The following is a 25,965-nucleotide window of genomic DNA, read 5'->3' on the forward strand; positions in this document are numbered from 1 at the left end:
AGTCACTGTAGCTTTTAAAGTGTTTTATAAAGGAATAGTTTAAAGAATTTCTACCTGACACAAACCAGTCTGAAAGATTAGCTTGGTGTTAGTTTTTTTCCCCATTTTCTTTCAAAAGAGTTTTTTTTTTTTTTTTAAGTGTGTTTAACACAAATGTACCCTCATTAACAGCAAATTGAATGGGGCCTTTGAGCAAGTGATGGTAGACTACCTGGATTTATTTTTTTTAAATATATTTATTTTATTTTATTTACAGAAAAGAGCCAAAACCAGTCATTTATATTATAGCCATAAGAGGTCTTAACTATTAGCCAATTTACAGGTTGGTAAATTAATCACATGGGTTGCTGCTACCATCGAGGAGAAGGGAGTTGGAGGCAATACAGTCAATACATAAAAAAAATAAAGCTAAAGAAATAAATAATACATGCTTCTTAAAAAAAAACGCTACCTTTTCATTCAAGTCTTCCATTGATTGATGTAGAGAAGAGCAACTTCACAGAACAAGTTACAGAACTAATATCCTCAAAATCAGAACGTCAGTCACTGTTTTTTGAGCGACTGCGCTTTCAGGATTGGGGCTCACATGACTAGTATGACCTTCAGTGCACGTTCTGCAGTGACTGTTGCTGTAAATTTCAGATTCCACTATCCTGTACACAGCTCACTATTTTCTTTCATCTGCAGCTGCACATCTGGGTCTTGCCTTTTCACTGTGTTTTCATGTATTAATCTATTTAGTTCAGTGGGATTGGACAGCTCTGTCTCCATCTTTATAAATAAAAGCTACAGTCTGTGCATCCAGGTTTACTGAGGATATACCACTACATTAAAAAAGGGAACCAAATCTGAAACATGGGAAACAAGCTGGTAGTCGTAGTATATTCCCTGCTTTATCACACAATGGCTACCATTAGATCAACTCTTTCATAAGACTGAAAAGTTACAAGATTAGAACTGAAATCTAGAACAACATTTAAACCTTCACAGTAAATCAGGCTAGAATACTGCAATTAAATCACAATCTGTACAATGATTGTAGAGTCCACGTCTATATGAAATGAGTATATAAAATGTGTTTTTGTTTAGATGGGTCTTTTTCTGTTAATAAGGCAGGCTTGGATGCAGTAGTCCTTGAATGGGAACGGATTAGAGGAAGGAAGGAACGGGCGCAGGTTAAAGGTGAGCTCTGGTTATCAGTTGGTCGGTTGTACAGTTCTGTTCCCTCAATGGGGCCCCATGCTATGGTGCGTTCCTCTGCCTGTTACTTTTTGACACAGCTTGGCCAGCTGAGCCCACCACAGGCTGCGGAGACGATGACATAGATCACAATCTGTAAAAGAATAGGTGAGGAGGGGCTATGGTTATTTGTCTAGTATAGCTACCAAATCTCAGTCTGAATGTGCAGATCTATTCAAGTGATTGTTTGCACTTTAAGACAACTTTACTCCATTTGGTCTTCGTAATACAGAGACTCCCCCACAATTGTTACTCTAATTTGCAGAATATTTACCCTTGCTGAAGTAAATATAGGTTATAGAGATATAAACTCTAAAAGTTTGCTGCCGTGTCAGGTAACTATTTTATTTCCAGTACTAAACTATATGGAAATCTAGATGGTGAATCTAACTGCTTCCAGATGTAAGCTATTCAATTCTTAGTGAATGAGACAGGCGATACTTACAAGGGATACCACCGCTATTATAATGGTGAGCTTGAAGTTTTTCATGCACATTGACCGGGCCAGGTTCCTGCTCGTGGTTTTGAACGTGACGGACTTAAACAGAAACAATGCATTTCAGGCAAGCTTTTCCTGGTTGATGTAAAATACATATGAATAAAGAAACTGAACTTTACTGCACTGCTTTTCATGGGCAGTGTTTGTCTTGAAGATGCAGAGATAACATAAAATAGCAGAACAAGGATACTCACAGGGACACCTCACTTTTTTCCACAGCAGCAGTTCAAAATAGCACACTGACTTTATAACCTCCCTGGTGTATGTAAATAATGAGAACTCACTGAATCCACCAGGCTCTCTGTCTTGTCTATTAGCAGCTCCAGTCTTTCTCCTCTCTGTGCAACCAAATCTGAAAAAGAGATCCATCAGCTGGTTATTTTAATGAGGAGACAGGAGATGCAATGAACAGCATTAACAAGATTATACAACAACCACCAGACGCTGTTATTACTCAGTAACAAAACAGCAAATAAAGCACGACAGAGAGGTCACTAAACCCTGTGCAATTAGATCTGGTACACTGGAGTGTAACTATTAACATGGACCTCTGCAACACTCTGCACCTCGTCCTGATATCTCTACTGAGACCACACAGATCCTTTACATTTCTGAGTTTTGAAAAGTCTTCAGATGTGAAACAAAAAATGACGAAGAAGAATCAACAGGAGGAACATATTCATTACCCGTATTAGGTTTCATTTCAAATTGAGCAGCATTTTTAGGCTTGGATACCGTATTCACCTTCAGGTTCGTGTGTATCAAGTACAAAGTGTAGCCATTTCAGCTCTTTTTCTACACTTTGAAACGGTGCAAGTGGGAATCAGGAACACAATGCACTAGTGATCCGAGGTGGTAACGCAGCTGCTTGCTTTTACCTACCAATATTTCTGACCATGATGCCTTTCAGCTCGTCCACCTGGGTCTGAGTCTCCGTCACACGGTCAGAGCCCTTGATGTCTGAATGGTGCTTCTGAGCGCACAAAATGAGAGAATTTATATTGGAGCACTTATATAAACACACACACAAAATAACATGGGTTTTGATTAAATAGTAATGTTCTGCACATAGCTCTTTAGACTGTGTAAGGAGCATTCTCTCTGGATTCCTAGACGCCGATCTTAAATTGTATTTAGTGTATATCAATTTAAAAGCAGGATGCACATACTGTACAATTCAAACAATTTCAAAATGTACAGCAATAACTCCAATGAGTTAATAATGTACAACATTATCCACTCCTAGTACACAGAACAAGGCTTAACCCTTTTGACACATGAAAGAAAGGAGAGCGAGCTACTTGCTGTGCTACACCAACGACGTATGGCAGAGTCACAAAGACGGCTGTAGTGGATGACGTCAGACCAGAACCAGGAACCAACGCAGAAGAGACACAGAGGTGGAGTATGGTGAAGCTGAGCGCTTGGCTGCACTCAGCATTTAATAAGTAAACAGCAAATAAAAAGTTTGTAACAAAACACTGACACCAAAACAGGACACGGCACTGGCAGCCAAAACAAAGAGACAAACAAAAACGAACTACACAGACAAACACGGTGAGCTGCTATTATTTACTTTACTATTATAACCTCCGTCTCCACTCTCCCGTTCTCCACTCATCGAACACACAACAACACCGAAATACACACAGGGACCGGCGTTGCCACATACACCCCCCCCCCCACCCTTTGTGCACAGCACACATGGCCTCAACAGCCACCCAAAAGTCTCGCTCAAAAGTTCCGGGCCAAGAACAGGGACTTTAAGGGGCTCATGGGCAGCAATGTTGCCAGTAGCCAGGCTGTTACTGGCCATGCCGTCAGCAGACACGCTGACAGTGGGGCAAGTCTCTCCTCCCGCTGTACCACTAGCAGCAGAAATGCTGCCAATGGTGAGGCTGTCAGCAGACGTGTTGACAGCTCCCAGACTCCTTCAGCCAGGGAAATTCCAGCAGCCGAAAAGCTACTGGGGTTGGTGGTCTCCAGACCCTCCCCCCTCTTCACAGCCAGCAGCTCCCTCTGAGAGGACTCCAGCCCCCAGAACTCCTGCAGCGAAATTGCTGCGGGAGCAGGTGGTCTCCTGACCTTTCACCCCTTCTTTATAGCTGGCAGCTCCCTCCGGTGGGGCTCCTACCACACTGACCCCTGCGGCCAAGCAGAGCTGACGGCAACCCCTGGTGAAGCAGTTCCAGCGACCCCAGGCAAAGGCAGCAGCGAACTCTCGGGAGGCGAACTTGGGAGGGGAGCCCCTGGCCATAGAGGCAGCAGCGGGAGCTCTGCTTCTCTCTTGTACCCTGCCACCAGTGGCTCCACAGGCGATGCGGAGCAACAGGCAGCCCCAGGCGATGCGCAGCAGCCGGCAACCCTGGGCGATGCGGAGCAGCCGGCAACCTCGGGTGATGCCAGGCGGGCATCCTTGGGCGAGGCTCTCCCTCACTTGCCGGGGACTGGGGTGACCCTCCCTCACTTGCCGGGGACTGGGGTGACCCTCCCTCACTTGCAAGGGACTGGGGCGGCTCTCCCTCTCGCTGTGGAGACAGCAGTGGGAGGTCTCTGGCTCTGGAGGCGAAACCAGCAGGCATTCTTCCTCTGCTGGTGGAGATGGGGACAGCAGGCATTCTTCCTCTGCTGGTCGAGATGGGGACAGCACGCATTCTTCCTCTGCTGGTCGAGATGGGGACAGCGGGCATACTCCCTCTGCTGGTGGAAGTGGGACGGCACCCCCGGACGAACCATCATTAGTCAATGGGCGGTCTCCCTCAGTCGGACTACAAACCAGCCCATGAATTCTCTCTGGAGACCCTGCTACCTGAGCTGCAGTTCCCTTTATCACTGCCTCCAGGTAGCAGAGGACCAACTCTACACCTTCCTCCAGCGTTTTGGGTGTGTGCTGTCGCTCCCAGGCCTCCCACTGCTCCCTGTCCATCAGCCACAGGACATGGACTGGGCCTCCAGCCCCGCATTCTCCTGGATCCACTCCCATGGCCTGACTGTGTCTTTTGCCATTTTTTTTTTTAAAACAAAAAACTGCGGTTCTTACTCTAGGAGGTGCTGGTAATCCCACGATGACACCACGTGTCACAATGACGGCTATAGCGAGTGACATCAGACCAGAATCAGGAACCAACACAGAAGAGACACAGAGAGGTTGAGTTTGGTGAAGCTGAGTGCTTGGTCGCGCTCAGCATTTAATAGGTAAACAGCAAATAAAGAGGTTGTAATAAAACAGGACACGGCACTGGCAGCCAAAACAAAGAGACAAACAAAAACGAACTACACAGACAAACACGGTGAGCTGCTATTATTTACTTTACTATTATAACCTCCGTCTCCAATCCCGTTCTCCACTCACCGAATACACAACACCACCACCGAAATACACACACAGGGGCGGGGCAACACTGCCACAGGCAGTGACCCCGACATTATCACAAGTCACACTGCACACCCGCATGATTGAATTAGCTATAAGGGAATCTTTTACATCAACTTTCAAAAGCGCTTAGTGAGTGAAGAAATTTTTCTAACAAGTTTTTATACAAGGCCTCTTAATCCTGCAGGCTCTTATCAGCTCTACCATTGCTTTCAGACTTTCTGCTCTGAAGGTCTCCGAGGATGCCATTCACTTCCCCCTCGTTACCAGGGCAGCAGTTGGGATTTACAGGAAATGAGTACAGCAGCTAGTACACAGCCGTTGGTAACTTCCTCAATATGCAGTTTTAGCTCAACTCCACACTTAAAATGTGCTCCACATTTTTTAGGTGTGGGAATGGGAAGGTGCAGTAACCAGTTTGGGGACTGTGATGCATTCTCTGGGCAGGTTTCTGTACCATCTGAGCTGCGAGCAGGCTGGAGAACTCGCTGTTCATGGCGTAGGGTAGTGCCGTCTGTGCCCGCGAGCCGTACGTTGTCTGGAAGCGCTTCTTAATCTCGTTGAGGAAATTAAACGCTCGGGATCTCTCAAAGTCCTGCAACCAGAGTAAGACTGCTGTTAACCTCAATATAGTAACACATGACAGAGAATACATATTGATACTTGGAGACTGGTTTACTTACATCGTCTGTGATACAGAGGAAAATGATTCTGTCTTGACAAATGTAATGAAACAGGTAACTGAAATAAATAAAACCATACAATCGATTAGTGCTGGAATGAGAAGGCTTAAAAATATCCTTCATTGCCATCAGAAATGCAGCACCAGTGGGTACACATCAATCTAGCAGTCATGATGATTAGCATCTCCTTCTGGTAATATGAGCCACATTTACCAAGCTTTGGCTTCTACATTTTGGTACACTATTTTCAATCAAAAACTGTACATTGGACCAATTAAAATAGTGAAAAACATGTATGACCTGCTTTAGCTCACACTTTAAAAAAAACACCTTGTAAACTTACATACACAGTCCAATAATTTTTGTAAACTGTTTGAAGCTATGTCACAGTCCATTAACAACACGTATTCATAATACTTGAGCCCCGAGTTATGGCAGGAGACTTACTTGCCATGCGAGTAGGTGAGCTTGTTGTTCTCGGAGGGGATCTTAGCCAATACTTGCTCGGTCACCTCCAGGAAGTTGCCTCCACACCAGGCATGCTTCGCCAGGATTGTTGTACCACGAGCCACTACTGCAAAGAGGATCGCCATGGCAACAGCTGGTAGAGGAAGTGAGTGGGAACTCAATCTGGAATTCAATGATGAGAAATACATAAACTATTGTTATCAGAGAAAGGGGCTAACAAAGCAGCAGCCACAAGATCCATTTAAGACAGAAAACTTCAGAATAGACACAACGTGATTGAAGCCAACATCTTAATGCTGATTTTAAATTCTGATACCTGTGTAACTCTTCCCCACGTTCTAACATAGTGTGCCCTGATGTGCCCTCTATCAGAAACTAGGTTTACAGTCCTGTTTGTTTACATTCCCTGAAGATAACTGCTTGTTTCCACAGAGGAAAATGACCTCAATGTGTCACATGAAATTAAACATCACACTTATTCTTATTATGATGTTTTTTCTTTACCTACTATGATTAACAAGCCACAGGACTGAAAGGTCATTTACACTTATGGGGATTAGACACAACCTGCCTTCCTCCTTGATGACGAATGCCCTCTTTGCACTCTATGTACCAAGCAGGCATACTCCAGACCTGTAAATAACATGACATTCTTCATTCTATTGTTCTGGTAAACAAAACGCTAAACTAAACACACTAACATGGGGAATGAAAGACAAAACACATATGGACTACATAATAGAATATCACACACTCAGTACTGAAAACCATACTACTTCTGCAGCAGTTCACAATGTTTACACATTACGAGTCTGATGGCGTCTATACACTTAATCAAAAACTAGATTGATTAGAAGACTTTACACCACAGACAGAGAAACTTCTTGTACGGTACAAAACATGCTTTAAATTTTAAACAACATGTTTTTCCACCGCCGACTACCCACCGGATTTTTGACAGAGTTGAAAAAATAAACGAGTTTATTCTTCCCCTTTCTCTTTCAGTTACGACAGCGCGGAGTCGAGTACATAAACACACCTTCCGCAGAACTACCCCGTCAACAACACGTTCGTGACATGCCAGTGTGCCTGTGTCTGTTACTTGTTAAAATATGTGTTCCCAGCACAGTATTTCAAATTCCTGTTACTTAAAAAAAAGATACTGCTTATTTCCGTTATCTTCTCGCCTTCGTTCATGTGTTTTTCATTTTCAGCTCCTGGGTCACAAGCAGCTCCAGAGGCCACTTCCTGCTGCTTTGCGTCATGGGTATTGTAGTTCAGAAAGCAGAAGGGTCAAGTTTTATTTCTGATATATAGCTCAGTCTGCTCATGCATATATTTCATTATGTATTACCAGTTATAAACATTTTAATAATGGCATTTTATTTTGTTTAGCGTGGGTAAAAAGAAACTAATTTGATCGACTCATAAGTACTACAAATGACATCAGGTGTTTGCGCGTGTTGACTGTTTGTAGTTTTAGCCCTTTGGTAATGATATATAACCCAATGGCCTAATTTCAACGTAAAAACAAAATAATTATTAACTAAGTTACGAATTACCTGTGTGACTGTCATTTTTATGAATATAAATACCGTGAAACGCTCAATCAGAATAACCAATCAGACTACAAGGCCCATACTGCCACGCGGTTTTCGTGTACGTTATGTCCCTGCGACACTGGACTTAGAGGAAACAGAAAGCATGGCGACAGAAGAGGGAGTGAAAAAACCAACACTGGAGGTGGTAAGTAATAAATTTGAATGTATGTTTGTATTATCATACAATAAGAAATAGTCAATCGCAATATAGTAATATACGCGACAGTAGGCATGCGTCACTGCAAAAGTTTCCTGTCAATAACTTAAAAAAAAAGAAAAACACTCTTACTAGTTAATTATATAACTACCATGTAGTTATTTTGATTAATTCACATACAATGATATATCAAATGTTACACTTCCCTCTCTCAAGACACTGCTGAAAGCACAAACTGGTCATACTGGCAGGTCCTTTTCCAAGAGAAACAGAACTTCTGCTCAAATTCAGGGGCTCTGCCTGGGGGTAGGCTACTTGAACAACCCTTGAATGATGATTTTTATGTGAGGATCTCGATAGAACCTTGGCCTCAGGGCGGGGGATTTCATTAGTCGCATATAATGTTCAATTCCCCGCAGTATTTCCCAAAGATGTACTAATATAGGTGCTGCATACGCGTAATTGCCATTTGTTTAATGCATGCTTTTAAAAAGTGAATAGATAAATATAGACCAACGTGTTGCACATGCACTGCTAATGTTTAATGATTACATGTTATAAAGTTAACAATGTAACATCCACACAATAAGTCCAAGTTGGTGTACAACCTACTGTCCGTGGTGTTTTCGTTTGCTTAGTCTGCTTAACGAAATGAACTTGTATACAGAGTGACATCAATTATAAAGTCTATTCTTTTTAAGAACAAATTTGTGAAGCTGTTTTTTTTGTTTTGTTTTGTCTACGAACTCAAATGTGTATTGTGATTTGTTAATAGTTAGTTACTATGCAGAGGTTTAAAAATGTATCATGTGAAAGAATTAGGTTTCAAATTGTTTGACCAATTTTAAATAGAATGAAGTAACATAGTTAATAAATATCTTCTCATTATCAAAATAAATAAATAAATAAATCCGCGCTGGTAAGCTAAACCCAAAATTAAAACTATACTTCCCATATACTTTACATGCTGCATTGGTCGAAAGTGGGTTCTCGAATGGCGTTTCATTATAGTACATTATATCGAGTTGAAGTTTCCATTGACCTCCACTAGGGGTCAGACTTGATCAACTGCTGGTTGATGCTGATGTTCGCACAGTCAGCACCCACATATCCGACCCTATAAAATTTTAGACTTTAGTGACGGTTAAAGGTGACGGATATTTGATTATTTCATTTTGTCCCGTTCCAACCCCATGTATCTTTTCGGTGTTCCCTGAAAAACGGACAAAACAAAAATACATATCTGAAACGACTGTGTTTTAAAATAGGTAGGCTTCCATTTAGATGTACAGTAGGTGGTTTTGTTGGTACAGTATTATATTTAACATAAGTAGTATTTTAATTCAGAACGATATGATTCTAAAAATATCACTTGGCAAAACTAGAGACGACATGTTAATTGTAATACAGTACATACTTTTATATTCGGTATGTATTGTAGCAGTATGTAAAATTTTCCATCAATGACCCAACAGCAAAATTAAATAAAAATGTTATCCATGCACATGCATGTGTAAAAGGCAATGCAATTTAGAAAAAACAAAAGATTAAAAAAAAAAATAAAATGCAGCACAGTTTCCGGAATTAAAACAGTATCCAAAGTGAGTATTCATAATTGCAGAAGTGCTGTAAAGCCCTAATGTGTCAGTTCACTTGCAAATGAAAATGCACAAAAACAACTAAAGATCAGAGATTTAAAAAATGCATCACAGCATCTAAAACTGTTTAATGATTAACTGTTACATTACCCTAGCTTGTCTCGTTCGCTTTGTTGTGGCTGAATTTGTCAGGTAAAACTGCACATTAGACAGACTGATTTGGCTTTATTATATATATATATATATATATATATATATATATATATATATATATATCAGCACGGGCTGTGATGGATATTCAGTTAAATTGTAATATAGAAGAGATGGGCTTTGTATCAGAAAAGGGGTGGCAGTCAGAAATCGCGTGTGACAGGTAAGTGTATTAATTTGTTACATATATATGTAATGGGGATTGATGTTCTTAATACAAGGGCGGTAAAAAATGACTGACATGTATCCGGGTAACGGATATCCGAGTGCTGACTGTATTGACACTGTTGTGCATAAATACTTTTCCTACCTTCACACCACACAAGCAAATAAACCCAATGCTCTTCCATCTATCTCTGTTTGCTGTGGTATCTTAAGCAATAAAAAATCCTGTTTTCAATACTGCTGGAATTAAATCCATGCAACCTCATACAGTAATTGTGCCTATCTTTTTTTTTTTTTTTTTTTTTTTTTTTTTTTTTTTTAAGATATAAACTACCAAGTGTGAACACTTTCACCTCTGCTTGTCCAAAAAATAAACTTTCACAATATCTCGGTATTGCCCTGGTAAATCGTATATCAACTTCTTTCCTCCTCTGCTGTGACTAACATCTTCTGTGAAATAATGTTTGTTATATCCTGCCATCCCTCCCTTCCTGGTTTACGTCCCAAAATAGCTGGGTCTTTCATGCTTTGGGATGCTGTCGCAGTGTAATCAACAGGACCTCCATCCTCACTGGGGTTTAATCCCAGACAACAGAGGGGAGGAGCTTGTAAACTATTTAATGCATCACACTTGCCTTTTCTACAGAAACCAGCTGAGGTTAAACTTAGTGTGGTCATTCATTAGCCCTCTCATCATAGTCTAGGTCAGGATTACACCACCTTGCTTGCATTTAGTTGCAGGACTTTACATTGACCCTGATTGAAATCAATATCTAAGGACCTGGTTGGAATAAAGTCTTGCATACCCCTGATCTGGGTCTGTGGTAACCTGCTTATACTTTGTCATATTCTTTGGAGAGCATTTGTATGTTTGTTCCTGAAATTGACTTGACATGTTCAATTAAAATTGCAATTACAGCAGAATTGTTAGCTGAAATTGCAATTACAGTGAAATAGTGTGCCAAATTGTAATTGCAAATACTTACAAATTGCATGCACAATTACAATTATAATTGACCTCAGGTGTGCCTGGGACCATGTCATCTCCTGGCCCTGTTTTATATACATTTACATGTGCTGGGAAATCATGTTTACTGTTTGTGAGATCATTACTGGAATGCATTCAAGTAATGCATGCTAAAGAAAAAAAAAGTTCAGCGTCAAAATAAAATTACTGTACATCAAAAAAACTAAACTTATTTATTGTTTTTGAGCATTAAAAATGAACACAAACGTCTTTACATACAGTACCGCTTGTGAGTGTTTGTTTTATCTTATTTTCAAGCTCTTACTCGTAATACAAAAAAAGCATGTACTGTTTTTGGGTGGAAATAAACCAGACTATATGGGGCCCTAACAGATGCTTTAGATTACCTTATTCCTAAACACTTCATAGTGTTATAATGAGATTCTGTTAGGTATACAAAAACACATTTCCCCATGGATGTCTAGCATATCCCAAAACACCAACAGTGCAGTACTGCCACAATGATTGATGAGGGGAAACAGTTTGGTGTAAAATATACACATGCTGGGGTGTTTTGTAGGTGCAGTAGATCACTCTAATCCCATGAGCAAACGTCGTGGCCCACACACAGGCAAAGCACCTGCTTCGCTTTAGCACTCTCCCCCTGGATCAGTTACTTGGAGCAGCCCTTGTCAGTGAGTTTTCCTCTCTTGCTTCAGGGAACTCGGTGTTTAGCAGTAAAGCTTCTCAAAAGGGGTTTCCCAAAAAGCCTCCCAGATCTTGGCCCAATCCTGTAAAACACTCTTAACCACAAAGAGCCGAGTGTTGCATGTTTTGTTTTCTCTGGAAACTGATTGTGAGTATTGGACGAGCTTGAAAGGGACCGATAATTTCCTTTACGTTTTATTTTTCAGATCCTCTCCTTTTGGATCCAGTAATTCCAAAACCACAGGCATGTCATACCAGGGTTCGTTAGCTCATTTCGCCCCCTTCTCCCTTCTAGTAGCTGTAGCTTTCTGCCTTCTATATAGACTTCTTGTGTGCAACAGAGAAGACGGGCCTACTCCAGAAAGAGCGCTGACCCCATCCAAAGAAATTTTAAACTCTGTTTAGGATTCACTTCACAGCCTCCCGCAGATGCACCCTGCTGTTACCATTATGGTCATTTGCAGGTCACTTGCATATTGGAATGGGTGAATAATAACTTTAAAATACACAAGATATTAGTACTAGGAAGACTCTTTTGATCTGATTCTGCTCCTAAAAGGGTGACCTTGCTTATTAACTCGCCCCAAATATTTAAATTTGTATTACAGTTCAAGAAACCATGTGTGCAGGCAGTTTCTCAAGTGCATTTTTCAAAACCTCTTCATACAGCCAAACTTTTACTCATGGAATTCTGAAGTTGATACAGTTACATTTAGGCATATATTAATTACTGCTGACAAGAATCTCATATTTTGCCTTTTGATACAGCAGTATGAAAATAACATAATTAAAAAAAAAAAAAAAAAAAAAAAAAAACCCTCAATGGCAAAACTATAAAAGAAGCCCAGAAGTCAGTGTTGCAGAACAGGTTGGCAGCCTACAGCACATGAGAAGGTTTTGTGTGACACTCGCACAGCTAGTCAAATTTAGGGCATGTGAAGATCTACATTTAAAAAAACATTTTTATTGTACTTACCACAATCGTGTTTGTTCATTTTTAAAAGAAAACTGTATTTATTTATTGAATTTAATCTAATCTACGCATATGTAGTGTTGGAATTATTTGGGGATCCGCCATCTATGCATAATATATATCATGTGAGTTGGCAGTACGTGCTGCAAATGTGAGACAAGTAAATAAAAAAAGAACCTGATGGGAGCGCTTGACAAATGTCTGTCTAAGAAAGCAAAAGTGCATTCATTTCATGCTAGCTGGACAGAGGAATTTGGATTTCTTCACAAGAAAGACCGGGCAGTTTGCAATTCCAGTTCTCCACTCATCGAACACACAACCCCAAGTGAGTGAAAACATGCAGCTTTTATGCAGCTGTACCGAGACTCCATTGCTAATTAATCATTCAGTTGGAGTCTCGGTACAACTGCATGTGAATTAATAAAAGTACAATTCTCCGTGCTCACGTATTATTTTACTTGCATGTGAAGTGCTGTGCAATCCTCATGCCTAAATACAAAATATACATTTTAAACACTTGTGCTCGCAACCCATATTTATATCCCATGTATTTTTTACATAAACACCAACATTAAACACACTACATACAACAGAAAACACTTCTAAACATAAAGGGGCGGGACACTCAGCCACAGTGATGCAGTGAAATTTGGCAAACTCGCAGCTTAATGATGTGATGAATACAGTAGTGCGGATTGTAAATTTCCTTGTTGCTCGCTCTGTTTTAACTCGCAGGTAGTTTCAATAACTGCTGGAGGAGATGGACTGTGTTTTATAGAAACATCCTCTTCACAGTAACTGGTGGCTAAGGCATGGAGAGGTTTTGGACTGCTTTGTGAACTGCTTTGGTGCTATCAAGTAGTTCTTGTCTGAAAAAGGGCAGATCTACCCTGGCCTGGATGATGATAGATGGTTAGGGAAGCTAATGTTCCTGACTGACGTTACCTCGCAACTGAACGAACTTTACTTTGCCTCCAGAGTGCAGGGCAAACAGTTTTGTATCTTTACGAAACCTTGAAGGCATTTGTTATGAAACTGGCAGTTTTTGTTGGCTATTCAAGCTTCCGCTACTTCCAACACCTAAGAGCTATCGACACGATGCACTGACAGTATTGATGAGAGTGGCGTGTACATGCAAGCGCTAGAATCAGAATTTTCTGAAAGGTTTCAAGATTTCCAACATTGTTGGACAATGTTTTCCTTTCTAATTTTAATCTGACCAATTCATGGAGAGGAGCTGGATTTGTCTTTCAGTGGATGGGCGTTGAATTTGAAATGCAGCGCATAGTTATAAAGCTGAGATTTAGAGATCTGCAAAATACATTAGAAACTATTGAAATAGAACCTGGGGGCTGTATTCTGACCTGCTGGGCATCACTTCCTGAGAAATTTAACTGCTTGAAGAAAACTGCAATCGCCATGCTTTCAGCATTTGGATCCACTTACCTGTTCAAGCAGGTATTTTCACACATGAAGTCTGTTCTCTGCCCCTCCGAGTCGAATAACAACTGATCGTTCTGAAGCCTGTGCGCAGCTCAAACAATCCAAATACATGCCGGACATCAGACATCTTGGCATGCCGCATTTGAAAGGTTGTCGACCTGTTACAGAACACTCTGCAGTGTGTAAAATAATCGCCTTACTTAACTTTGTCCATATTGCAGCACAATATTTCTCAACATAATTGCTTTATAAATCATATGCCTGTGCCAACTTGTACCTGGGAGTGTTTGCCAAGAGAAATCTAATTCTCTTAACGCATTGCAGTGTATCCAGATCACGCTATCTCCAGCTCATTTCCTGTTCCCACAATACTCTGTTCAATCAAAGCGCCAGCAGTGTTGCAGGAGGAAGTTTTGATCTTGTTTGTTTGCTCATAAGTGAAATGATTTCTCCTGGTGAACCTTCACAAGTAGAAGTTGACATGAACAATGCATTTCCCCATTAAGTTTATGACCTATGATGTTCATTTTCTAGTGAGTAACGGTACTTTTTTAAATGATTTGTATTTATTTAGGTCCAGGCGGAGGGTTCTGATGACACTTGCGTCACCTTCGTTTTGCATGATGAAGATCACACATTGGGGAACTCGCTTCGCTACATGATTATGAAGAAGTAAGCTTGCTTGTTTGCTCACTCACCTCCCCCGGACACACAACCCCTGACCTCTAGCAACCTACACTTCATACTTGTTGATAGGCTGGTCTTTTTCTATGACATTTGAGACTGAATCGGTTACTGCCAACCAGGTTATTAACCAACAAAATGGCCGCTTTTTTTTTTTGTTGATGCAGCTGAAAAGGTTAAGTGCTTTTAGACCTGGATGTTATGATAATAGTCCAGTAACAGCTAGAGAACTCTTACCTGCAAAATATTATTTGCAAATATGTTTCAGTTAAAGTGGGAAGTATTTAACCTTAACTTTCTTGCCGTTTGGGAGTACTAATAGAGTATGTCTGTGGGACGTGTGCTTTATTAAGTCAGTATGTGTCCCATTACAGAGAATATTGGTACTGCTCTTGCAGGCTAGTCTGCTGGATTTATTTTCTAAGCTTCAGGTAGTTTTTGTGAAGGTGTTCCTTGGACTCCAAAGGGGGATAGGTTAAAACAAAAGTTACAGTTGGGTAAATTCATGCCAAAATAACAGTATACTGCATTTCTTCAGAAAACACCAAAAATCCTACAGTGGTGTCCATTTAATAACCTAATAATATCCATTATTAGGTTATATGGATGCGCTTTTGGTACATTTGTATGAATGTTTAAATGCTATTCAGGTGTCAGTTTAAACTATGTCCACACACACACGCACACACATTCTGGTGTATACCAACAGCCCTGGTTAGTGTTTTCTAAGCAAAGACACCCTAAATAAGTAACTAACATTTACCTTACACATTAGAGTATATATTGAAATAATTAGGACTGTCACTTGATTCAAATTTTTGATCGGTTCATTTATGGGCATTGGTTGATTCATCTGTGCACATTTTTAATAAAGGTAACGATCTTATAGTGGCTGTCCTGCATGTAATGCTAAAAATACATTGGTATATTAACTGTACTGTTCAGGGATCCCCTTCTGTTAGCAAATTACATAGATATCAAGGACATTTTATTATTATTTTTTTAAACAAATGATTTGCGTAAGAGTTTACTGGCCAAGTTTAAAGCCTGTACGTAAATTCTTTCTACTTGTGTTCTCTGAATTAATATTGAAAGTAAAACTTCTTTTAAAATCACGTTGTACGCATTCGCAGGGACGTATTCGAAGTAAATGTCAGTTGCCATCTGCAGCGTTCCATTTTATTATGGATGTTTGCTTTTTACTGCCATCAGTAGCTCCATGCACAGTAATTTCTGAATGTTTTCATTTCAAATATTCAAGCATGTGTTTTTGTGTTTTTGTGGTATGGCAATTTTGTTTGGCATAATTATTTACATACCACAGTTCCATAAAATAATTCCAAACATTGCTTTGCCTCATTCCTTTGTTTAGAGCATTTTGTTAAATCTATAACAAATGTCAGAAAAAAACGCTTTTCATTAGCTTTATTACCCTGTGAACTGGGTACCATACCACGCCTACTACAAAGTGCACCAATAGAGCGTTAGATCGACCGAGAATAAAACCTGCCCCAGTGTCAATCTTTCTGTTGCACAAATTAGAAAAGCTGCTTGGAGGCAATTGTCAAACCTGTTCCTTTTTTTTTTTTTTTTTTTTTTTTTTTTTTTAAATAATGTCTGCTCTTACCATGGCACGACAGCAGATGGATGTGCGACGGACTGCTGTATATGATGATAAATTACTAAAATTTTTATACATCTAGCATATTATTCAATGTTTAACCACTTCTTTTAGAGTTTATATATTTACATTTTTTATTCCCATCCTGGCTAGGTTATGAAATGCAAACTAACAGTGCATGCATGTCTCTTTAGTGATTGTACATCTGTAAAAAATATTAAGAATTCTTCGGATTTCAAACAAGAACACTGAAAAACATACAAGTTTTTATGTCTAATGGCATATACGGTAATAACTTGTCTAACTACTTTTATCATAGCCCAGAAGTGGAGTTTTGTGGCTACAGCATTACTCATCCTTCAGAGACCAAAATAAACTTCAGGATTCAGACGAGAGGTGAGTTTTTTTTTATTACCTCTAGTGTATTGATTGTAGTCCTTCACACGTCCCTGGCCTGACCTCCTGTCTCCGAGGGGTTGAAATCTATCTGGAAAGCTGCCTGCCTTGCAGTCAGCCAGTGATCTTCCTCCCCTCTACCACCCCTTTTTCTCCGGGCTCAAGTTCACATCGGCCAGCTGTGTACTGATGGCTGGCTTGAGGAAGGCGATGTTCTTGTCTTAACTGTTTTAAACAAGTCTGCATTGTGACATCTCTCATTGGTTCACTACAGAAGTGTTCCACAGGCTGTGTGAACCCTTTTTTTTTATTAAAGACAACTCAATTCTTAGAATAAATACCAATGCTAACTTGCACTGGGTATATGTATTGAAATCACACCAGTCAAGGTATTATGTGGACTGTGAATTACCACAACTGGATAAGTTCAAGGAGTGGACTAAATACTAAACATTACTGTATTTTTTTTTTTTTTACACCAAAAACAGTTGTTACTGTTAACAATAAGTGAAAGGCAAATCTGGATGCCTGTTTAAAGGAGGCCAGGCATTGTGAGTTTAGACAGCTGTTTGTAAATAATTACATTGGAAAAGCAATGGAACATCTCAGTCAACATTTGAAAAATGTGAAAAATCTTATTCCTTTTATTCACACATTTTATATCCTACAAAGTAATTGTGAATCATTGCAGTTTTGAAAGAAACACTGGTATTAAACATGTATTTATTTTGTAGTCTTTGAAAACCAAACTGTTGAACTTCATGGGGAAAATAGACAATACTAGATTGGGAGTTGCCAATATTTAGAGGTGCTACCTACCATTAATAACCTTGTCATTAGTTAAGATCTACTGTTTTTATTTGGTTACTATTATTTTTTGTGGAAATGTTTATATTTCACATACATTACAGTGGTATTGTCAGATCAGGTTGGAGTACAGTAAAATTGCAGTTAAGCGTTTTGTAAAAATGTATAAATATTGTCGATTCTGATAACTATCCCCATGCTAGATAATTGCGAGACCTGGGCTTTGGTGACCTCAATGTGTTCTACATTTCCTGTAACAGACAGATTGAGTTTTTGCATTGTCCAAAGTCAGTTTTTTCCAGTTGAGATCTGGACATACATATTCATATTAACACTCAGAAATCCAAAATACTTATTTTGTTTGTCTTAGGGGTTGATGAATGGATAGCAATTTTTTCTGTATCTTTATTACAATTCAAGAAACAACATGTGCAGCCAGTTTCCCCAAGTGCAGTTTAATACAGTATAGAAAATCAAAAAAGGGAAGCAAAACTTTTCATCATGGATTGCTGAAGTTGATACAGTTAAGCCATTTCTTAATTCCTTGTGACCAAGAATTTCATATTTAATACCAATATGAAAATAACAATGTTTGCACCTTAGAAAATAAAATAAAATAAAAAATAAAATACCCCCCACCTTATTTTGACATTTTCCAAATTGGTATGCCTCCAATTGCAAACAGGAAACCATTCCTATTGTGTTCTGTGTCAGGCAATTTCGGTATTTCCCTTGTGCTGAATGCATTGAATCTCAAACATGTGGTAGTGCTTTTTGCAGTAGAGTGGTTTAAATTGAAGTGGTGAAAGTTATTACAGGGGCTGAAAAAGGGACACTGTGTTCTACAACATCATCAACAAGTTTATAGGGATTGAGACCATTCTTCTGCACATACTAAATGCAATACTTGTATCGCGATCAGGTAGAACTGGTGCAGTTCCATTCAAACACGGCATATCTTGCCATGATTGTTAAATGCAAGCCACTGCTAATATTATTCCATATCTATAACTTTAAAAAATAAAAAAAATAAAGCTTTTTCCCTTTGATGCATTTGCCAGGGATTTATTTAATTTTTTCCACTTGAATTTCTCATTATTAATAAATGCCCCTTTTGTTATAGTTTAAATATCTCAGGGCAATCCCACACAATGATGAACTGAAAATGGCATTAATCTGAGATTCTAAAGAGAAGTCCCAATATGTGATCTTTTGGTACTGTAAACCAACACGCAATCAAACCATTCCTTCCTCCCAGCTGATCGGACTGTTTAATACAGTCATGTCATTGGCATGATTTTGTAACACAAAACAATATTGGAGTTCCTCACTTAGTCTCATGGAAAACTGGTGAAAAGCGAGACGTGATTTTTGAATTATTATTTTTTTAAATGGACAAAAGGTATTTCTTCCCCCAAGGTGTGGTTGTGTATGCCTTAATATGCACAGTGAAAGACACAAGCTAATTTAACACATTTTATTGAATCCAGTGAGACATGTGTTTACTAAATAACACATTTTAAAAACCACAAATGTCTAACTGAGACTTCACTTTATAAAACACATGTTTTTAGAGTACTGCTAGAAACAAAAGGCTGTTGCCATAAAGCTTCCTAAAATACAAAAGTTTTAGTATTATTGTTGTTTATTGTGTCTTGCTGTTTTATTAGTATCATGTACAGCCTCGTGAGCAGGCCATACCACAGGGACATGCCTAGGAATGGCACAGTATACCTCGGCTCTGGGAGGTTAGTTTAGAAGTAAACTGCTCAAAAACACTATTGAATGCTGATTGAAATTCAAGAATACTAAGCATATATCAACAGCTTGTGAATCAAACCCATTTAAAATATCTTCATAAATAAAAGGGTTTGACAAACATCTTTTGACATTCCCTTACATAAAAAGTCTCTCTACCATTTTTTAAGACATTGGTTTGTCTTCAATTTTTTAAAACTACAAACCTCTATACAGGTCTAAGAAAGGCAGCTATTTAAAAACTACGGACCACTTTAATGGTATAGCAAAGAAAACTCTGTTTAATTCTGTAAACTTACTAAAGGGTTGATTTTTATCAACCTATACCCTGCCAGCATTAGCAGTTGGAAAGTTTCTAAAAAAATCAGGTTCAGATGTTTGCATGAGTGTAGGTTTTTAGGTACCCTGGGAGTCTAATAAATAATTTTGTCCGAACTTTTTGCATGTGTCAAGATGATCGCCACTTTTTATAGTTATGGGCCTACTGGTACTATCTTATTGACAGAGTATAGGAGCAAAGCGGGGAAATTGCTTCTCCGGCTCACTCCTGTCAAGTTCAAGTTCTTTCCTGTCAGCGTAAATGTTGTCATGTGACTCCTCCTTGGTCACTGATTGGATACTTGTCCAGGGCGATCGCATCTGATTACATGAAAATAGAGCCCCTCTCGGTAGCTTGCGATAGGATGCAATCCGATCAAGCCCAATTGGACGGCGCAATAGTGATGCGATAACCAAGCAATCCCGGGCTGTAATCTGGTTGCATGCGATCGTATTGCACTGAAATTGCTTAGTGTGTCGTGGCCTTTTAAACTTATTTCCCCTGTAGGACTGACCAATACAAAATAATTGAAATCAGAAATGTGTGACTCTCACGCCAAGTAAAGTGGCTGTGGCTGTTAATCATTCCATAATCCTACCCGGCAGGCATCCGTTATGCAAGTCTGAAATGAGCAGTTTTAAGAGAAACACATGTTCTAGTACTTTCACCAGAAAACATTGTCTGGTAGTACAGTACTACACTTACTAAAGCTTTGCAGCCAGTAAGGTTCCTTACCCCCCAAAAGACACTGCTAAGGTGAAATGACTGGGGAAGTGAAACAGTAACAGCCTTGCTGAAAGTAAGGTAACCTAACGGACAATATTCTTAACCAGGTGGAGTATAACATTTATTATGAATCACACACACACACACGTTTGCTGGAACACGTGATTATTTCAGAACTGCACATTTCAGACCTATATAGCGAATGGAAGTGAATGACCCAGGTAACGTTTCTGGAATTATTTTATTAACTGGAGCCACTTTCAAATTGTTTCTTTGTGTCTTGGGATTTCCAGATTACTTTGATAGAAGAATTGACCTTATGAGCACATGTACCCATGATGCATGTCCTAATGAAGTTTAAAGGGTCATCATCAAAAGAATGCACCAGTCTTTCATCAAGGCTAGAGAGGAGCATTTGGCTTTTCATCTGAAACCTAATTTTATCCACATTTTTAACCTGAGGACTATCTGCGCGCGCCGGTTTCATCGGGCTCAGTGTGAAAGTCATGTATACTGTACGTTATTCTGGAAAATGTTCAGGTCATGTTTGATTTGGAAGCAGTGTAAAATTAAGTTTTAAATGGCCTCTTGGATTCCTTGCCAAGTATGCATAGGCTAGATTAGACTAGGTGGGAGATATCATCTCTGCTTACCTTCTGCTCCACCCTTGCTAGCTCACTAATTGAAAACAGTCAACTTGGATAAATTCCATTGTCAAGGCAATACGTTTTTAAAGCTGCGCTTCGCCTCCTCTAGTGTCATATCCATCACAGTTTATTAGAACAACCCAAACTGGAGAGGTTTTTTAAAAAAAAAAGTGGAGCTTCAGTAATACTAAAAGAAAGAAAAGGTTTTGACTAGGGGTGTGCAGATACTGGACTAATTCCCTTTAACATGTTTTTTGTCTGCAGGTCTAAATTAAGACAGTTAGATGTGGTCATTTCACAACAAGAAAAGCTGCCTTCCATTAATTAGCCCAATTATGCAATTAAAAGCCAGAAATGTTCCTTCTACCCGACTACTTCTACTGCCAGGTGGTGCCAAAGTACTTGGGTGGTTTCAGATTTATAAAGGGCTGCTTGCTATCGGCAAGGTTTCAGTACCTATTCTTTTTTTTCTGTTCTTGGATTGATTGCATGAGGTAGTGTTGGAGATTGTAGGGTTAGGCTTAATGCTTAAATTTGACAAGACTACTGATGGCCTTGAACTGAGTTTCACCGTGTCCTATTTTTGTATCTAATATAAATGGACCTGTGTTTCTCTTACGCATGGCTGTGTGCCGTTCATTGCTGTCTCCACGCATTCTGCAGAAAGGAAACATCTTGAATTGGTTTCTCTGTTCTGCAGGCGAGCTCCCCGCTGTAGAGCCCTTTCGTCAAGGCCTGAATGATTTGACTACAGTCTGCCAGCACGTTCTCAACACTTTTGAGGTAAGATGACGTACGAACTCCAGAACAGATCAGTCACCATCTTTGGGCAGTGCATTAAACCTTTTCTGCATTGTATGTATTTTTCCATTACTTACGACTAGACCAACCCTGAGTGTGCAAAATATAGCTGAACTGATGAAACAACAGTACACTAATAATTCCTGTGTGTCCTTATTAATATGTTTTGTCAGTACAGTTCAGAAGATTAGTGTGTGTGTGTGTGTTTTTTTTCTTCCTGATTTCACATTTTCATGAATTATTTATTTTGTCAAACTATTTGCCTGTGATCTTGATTCCAGCTTTTGATTAAACTAAGTGGAAAAACTAGTGGAAAAAGTAATTTAGGCCAGTTGACATAGCATCACGCTCTGTGTAATTAATTAGTCCCTGTGCTTTGTTTCAAATAACATCTTTGTTCAGTTATCATAAGCTTTTTTTTGTGTGTGTGTAATTTATAATATTTTTGTCCGAATGTGAACATGTGAGATTTTAGTATTTCTAATAATAGTTTATGTTGAATTTTGGTGTCACTGCATATGTGATGGAATGTATTTGTGGTTTCAAAAGTGTGGATGGGCTCTGCCACTTACAGTGACATCATATCTCTACTTTGTTACTTTTTCATTGGAAATGTGTACGTTCAGTTAAACAATTAGTAAAATACTCTTAAGGATTAGGGTTTTATTTCTGTTTACCGCTTCAAAGTAAACAGGCTTAAGCCTTTTGCAGCCTTGATCTCCACACAAGATAATAATGTGGTTGTTTGACAGACTGAGACATGATGAGGGAGTTGACACATGTGCATAAGTTACTGTAAGGGTTAGAAGAATCATTACCCCACTGCAGAATTAACTGGATTATTGTAACATTAACCTATTTATAACAAACTGACAAACAGTAAAAGGTCAGGGTTCATATACAAGTATTTGTTTGGAGGATTTTCTCCCTCATGACCTGAGTAAAGAATATGTTTCTGCAGGCAGCTGTAATGCATTAACTAAAGTACTGTGTGTGTGTTTTAATATGTTGCAGACAAGTATGAAGACATACAAAGAGCAGAAAGAGGAAGCCATGGAGTAATTCTGGAGCGGACCAAATGTTGAGGTTCCTATAGCAACAGAGCTCCTAGCAGGGTGCCAACCTTGCAATTTTGTTTTTACTCAAATGCAAACGTACAAGTTAGGAAACAAATCAGGACAACATATTACACTAAAGTTAGAACATTAGTAAGCTAGAAACTTAAAGAAACAAAGCCACTTTTTGAAAGAAACAACAAAAGTAAATTTGACACAGTTAGAAATAACAAATAAGTTAGACAGTAAGAAGAGAGTAAGACAACAAGTTAGCAAGACACACATTGACAGCAGGAATGATGCCCTTGGAGAACAAATTAAGACAGATAGTAATAAACTGTTACAGACAGTAATTAGAAAGAAACAATTGGAGACTAAATGAAGTACGTTTAGAACGAAACCGTTGGAGAACAAACTTAGAATAAACCATTAAACCAGTAAAGACAGATGGAATAAATTAAGAATGGACCAATAGAATGCAAGAAGAAACAGGGAGGCAACAAGAGCCAGCAGAACAGAAAACATTTAGTTTCAGGGAAAAAGACTGACAGTTAACAAAGTATGAAAACAATATACTATTATGAGTAAAGCAACCGAGGGGGTAACAGAAAGAAAACAAACTGTGCCTGTCCACCTCAGTTACTGTGTTTTTTTTTTTTTTTTAAAGCTGAGCTTGAATTATTTATTTCCATTTTTCATCACCAAAAATGATTGTTTGGCTGTGCCTGTTTAGAATGCTTTAGAAATATAAACTGCTGGAGACGTGAGATGTTTAAGGGATAATATTTTGTTTGACATGCCCGTCCTAGTTGACATCATGGTGCATGATTGGGTCACTGAGGGACTGAACAGCAACTGTCACTTCCCAGGCAAATAAACCCTGTACGCCAAGTTGCCGAAAAGACCAATTCTGCTGCAGCTTGAAGAACTTCTCAGCAGAAATCGAGAATTCCACAAGGCCCTGAACATGCTAAGAGATGGGAGTTGAACGTGGAGAATGTAATGTATCCGGTACTGTTGGATGAAAGTTCAAAGAGCTGCAGCAATCTGAATAATTTCAAATAATAAAATATAAGGGTAAAAGCAAGCAAGCAAGCAAGCAAGCAAGCAAGCAAGCAAGCTGTGTACTTGGTATTGTCATCCTGGAATTTGAATTGCAGCTACATGCTAGGACTGTAAGCCAGGCATTTCATATATTCAAAAGTTCTGCCTGCATTTTCTTGTTATAGTGATGGGTATACATTTTACAGTTCACTTTTCTGTTTTTAAATAAATAATAAAAAATAAAAAAACCTCTTGGTTTACTACATTATTGTCTTAAACAGGTTAGAATCACGCTAACGCACACATCAAAACACATTTTATCTGCTTATATTGCAACACAGTGTGTGTGGGAGTGCTATGCTTTTCACAGAGATCCTTTCAGCAAGGACACAGTGCTTTGGAAAAACCGTTAAACATCCACCCCTTTTGAATTTGTCTTCCAAAAAAAAAAAGAAGCGTTCTGCATGCCTTTTGAGATTGAGCTAAATTTAATTTAACAATAAAAGTGAAAATTGCGTGCAAATCAAAATTTGATTACAGAAAAAGCTAAAACTAGAAACATGGTAAAATAGTTTTTATTTGCTATATATTGTTTACAAGCATACTAGCTTATTGGATTGGTAGAATCAAAGTACAGCATGTGTCATCAGGAATGACAAAAACTTCCTGTAAGTTGCTGTCAGAAATGCCATAATGTTTTCCACCAATTAAAGTTGAAATTGTTTGAGTTGAGTTTATTTTAACAGCAAGGTAACCACCATCTTTGTATTCCTGCTGCTTGTGTGGATTACTCTTGCATCATGATTTCCAGAGAGCTTAGCAGAACTCTTACATTCACAATGCAAATGTTGCTGCATAGCATGGATCCACATAGAGTACATCTTGGTCAATGACAACAGCATGTAAAAAGCTTTGTCAGTCAAAGTAGGTCAACCATAAACACCTTTGACGTTACATTAAAAATAAAAAAATAAATAAAAGTATACAATATCTTAGCTTTAATAAAAGTCAACCCCCATAACCCTCTCAAGACATGGCATAAAGACAAGAAACAACACACAACTGTAAACGTTGGCAGTGTTTTTTCTTCACAGTAATTCAGATAAGTACAGAACACAAGTGGTATTTTGTGTTTGAACATAATAATTATTATTCTGGTTTTTCGTTATTCCGGCATGGATTTAGTTGAATGTATTCCCAGCATTTAACACCAGAATTCAGACTAATCTCAGATATGCATACAAAGTCCTTAGGAAGTTTATTATATATCTCACACACACACAAACTCTGTTTGGGCTTACGCTCACTTCTCAAATCGATCGACCCACCTTGGTTTATAGATTGAAGTCCCAAAAGACCAAAAGGTTGTACACTCAAAATTAGGACAAGATTTACGTAGTCTTTTAAAAAAGATTTTCTTTGTTTTATTAGTTATTTTTAGTCAGATAAACTTGAGCAGAGGAAATTTAGTTCATCGTAGAGCAGTGAAGCTTGGAGGCATCATATCATGGGTAACTGGGAGTCTTGCTGCATGCTTTCAAAGTTGCAGGTTAGATTTGTTACAGTTAAGAAGAGAGTTGGGCTTCACCCACAATCCCTCAGGTCGGAAAGAGGAAGCAGGAATTTGGTAACTCATCAGATTGGGAAGAGTTTGGATTGAAAAACGTAATTCCTCCTGTCAAGGCCTGATCCATTAATCCGTTATGACTTTCTCAAACTTCAAAGTATTACACAATAAGTATTTCGCTATAATTAAAAAAAAACAAAAAAAAAAACACGTTTCTAAATAATTTTAAATATGCACACGTGTAACATATTTACACGGAAAAAATGCCGTAAATGTTATCGTACACATATATATTAAATTTATATATTATATATATATTATATATATATCATATATATATATATATATATATATATATATATATATATATATATACTGTTTAAATAGTCTTTGATATATTCTTCAAACACTTTTGATGTGCTTCTGTTTTCTCTTGCATGGCAACACGACGAAGGA

The 25,965-nt window shown here is 38.8% G+C and overlaps 2 protein-coding genes across 5 annotated transcripts; one reads left to right on the forward strand and one right to left on the reverse strand.

The window, feature by feature from the left end:
* Positions 1 to 220: 220 nt before the first annotated feature.
* Positions 221 to 14,421, reverse strand: LOC121318755 (vesicle-associated membrane protein 7). Of its 4 annotated transcripts, XM_041255774.1 has the most exons (9): positions 7,210 to 7,503; positions 6,834 to 6,895; positions 6,242 to 6,424; positions 5,795 to 5,852; positions 5,569 to 5,706; positions 2,621 to 2,711; positions 2,023 to 2,090; positions 1,685 to 1,777; positions 221 to 1,333 (listed from the first exon to the last, which is right to left on the reverse strand). In XM_041255774.1, exons 2-9 carry the CDS (start codon positions 6,884 to 6,886, stop codon positions 1,265 to 1,267), a joined length of 753 nt encoding a protein of 250 aa, XP_041111708.1. In that variant the 5' UTR covers positions 6,887 to 6,895; positions 7,210 to 7,503; the 3' UTR covers positions 221 to 1,264. The 4 variants fall into 4 exon arrangements, with proteins under 4 accessions (XP_041111708.1, XP_041111710.1, XP_041111712.1 ...); XM_041255776.1 differs by lacking the exons at positions 6,834 to 6,895; positions 7,210 to 7,503 and adding an exon at positions 14,088 to 14,421; XM_041255778.1 differs by lacking the exon at positions 6,834 to 6,895 and having other exon boundaries at positions 7,302 to 7,503.
* Positions 7,916 to 24,191, forward strand: polr1d (RNA polymerase I and III subunit D). Its single transcript, XM_041255779.1, has 5 exons — positions 7,916 to 8,008; positions 14,659 to 14,756; positions 16,709 to 16,785; positions 21,743 to 21,825; positions 22,858 to 24,191. Exons 1-5 carry the CDS (start codon positions 7,967 to 7,969, stop codon positions 22,903 to 22,905), a joined length of 348 nt encoding a protein of 115 aa, XP_041111713.1. The 5' UTR covers positions 7,916 to 7,966; the 3' UTR covers positions 22,906 to 24,191.
* The last annotated feature ends 1,774 nt before the right edge of the window (positions 24,192 to 25,965 follow it).

The sequence above is a fragment of the Polyodon spathula genome, chromosome 7, assembly GCF_017654505.1.
Source record: "Polyodon spathula isolate WHYD16114869_AA chromosome 7, ASM1765450v1, whole genome shotgun sequence".
Classification (NCBI taxonomy): Eukaryota; Metazoa; Chordata; class Actinopteri; order Acipenseriformes; family Polyodontidae; genus Polyodon; species Polyodon spathula.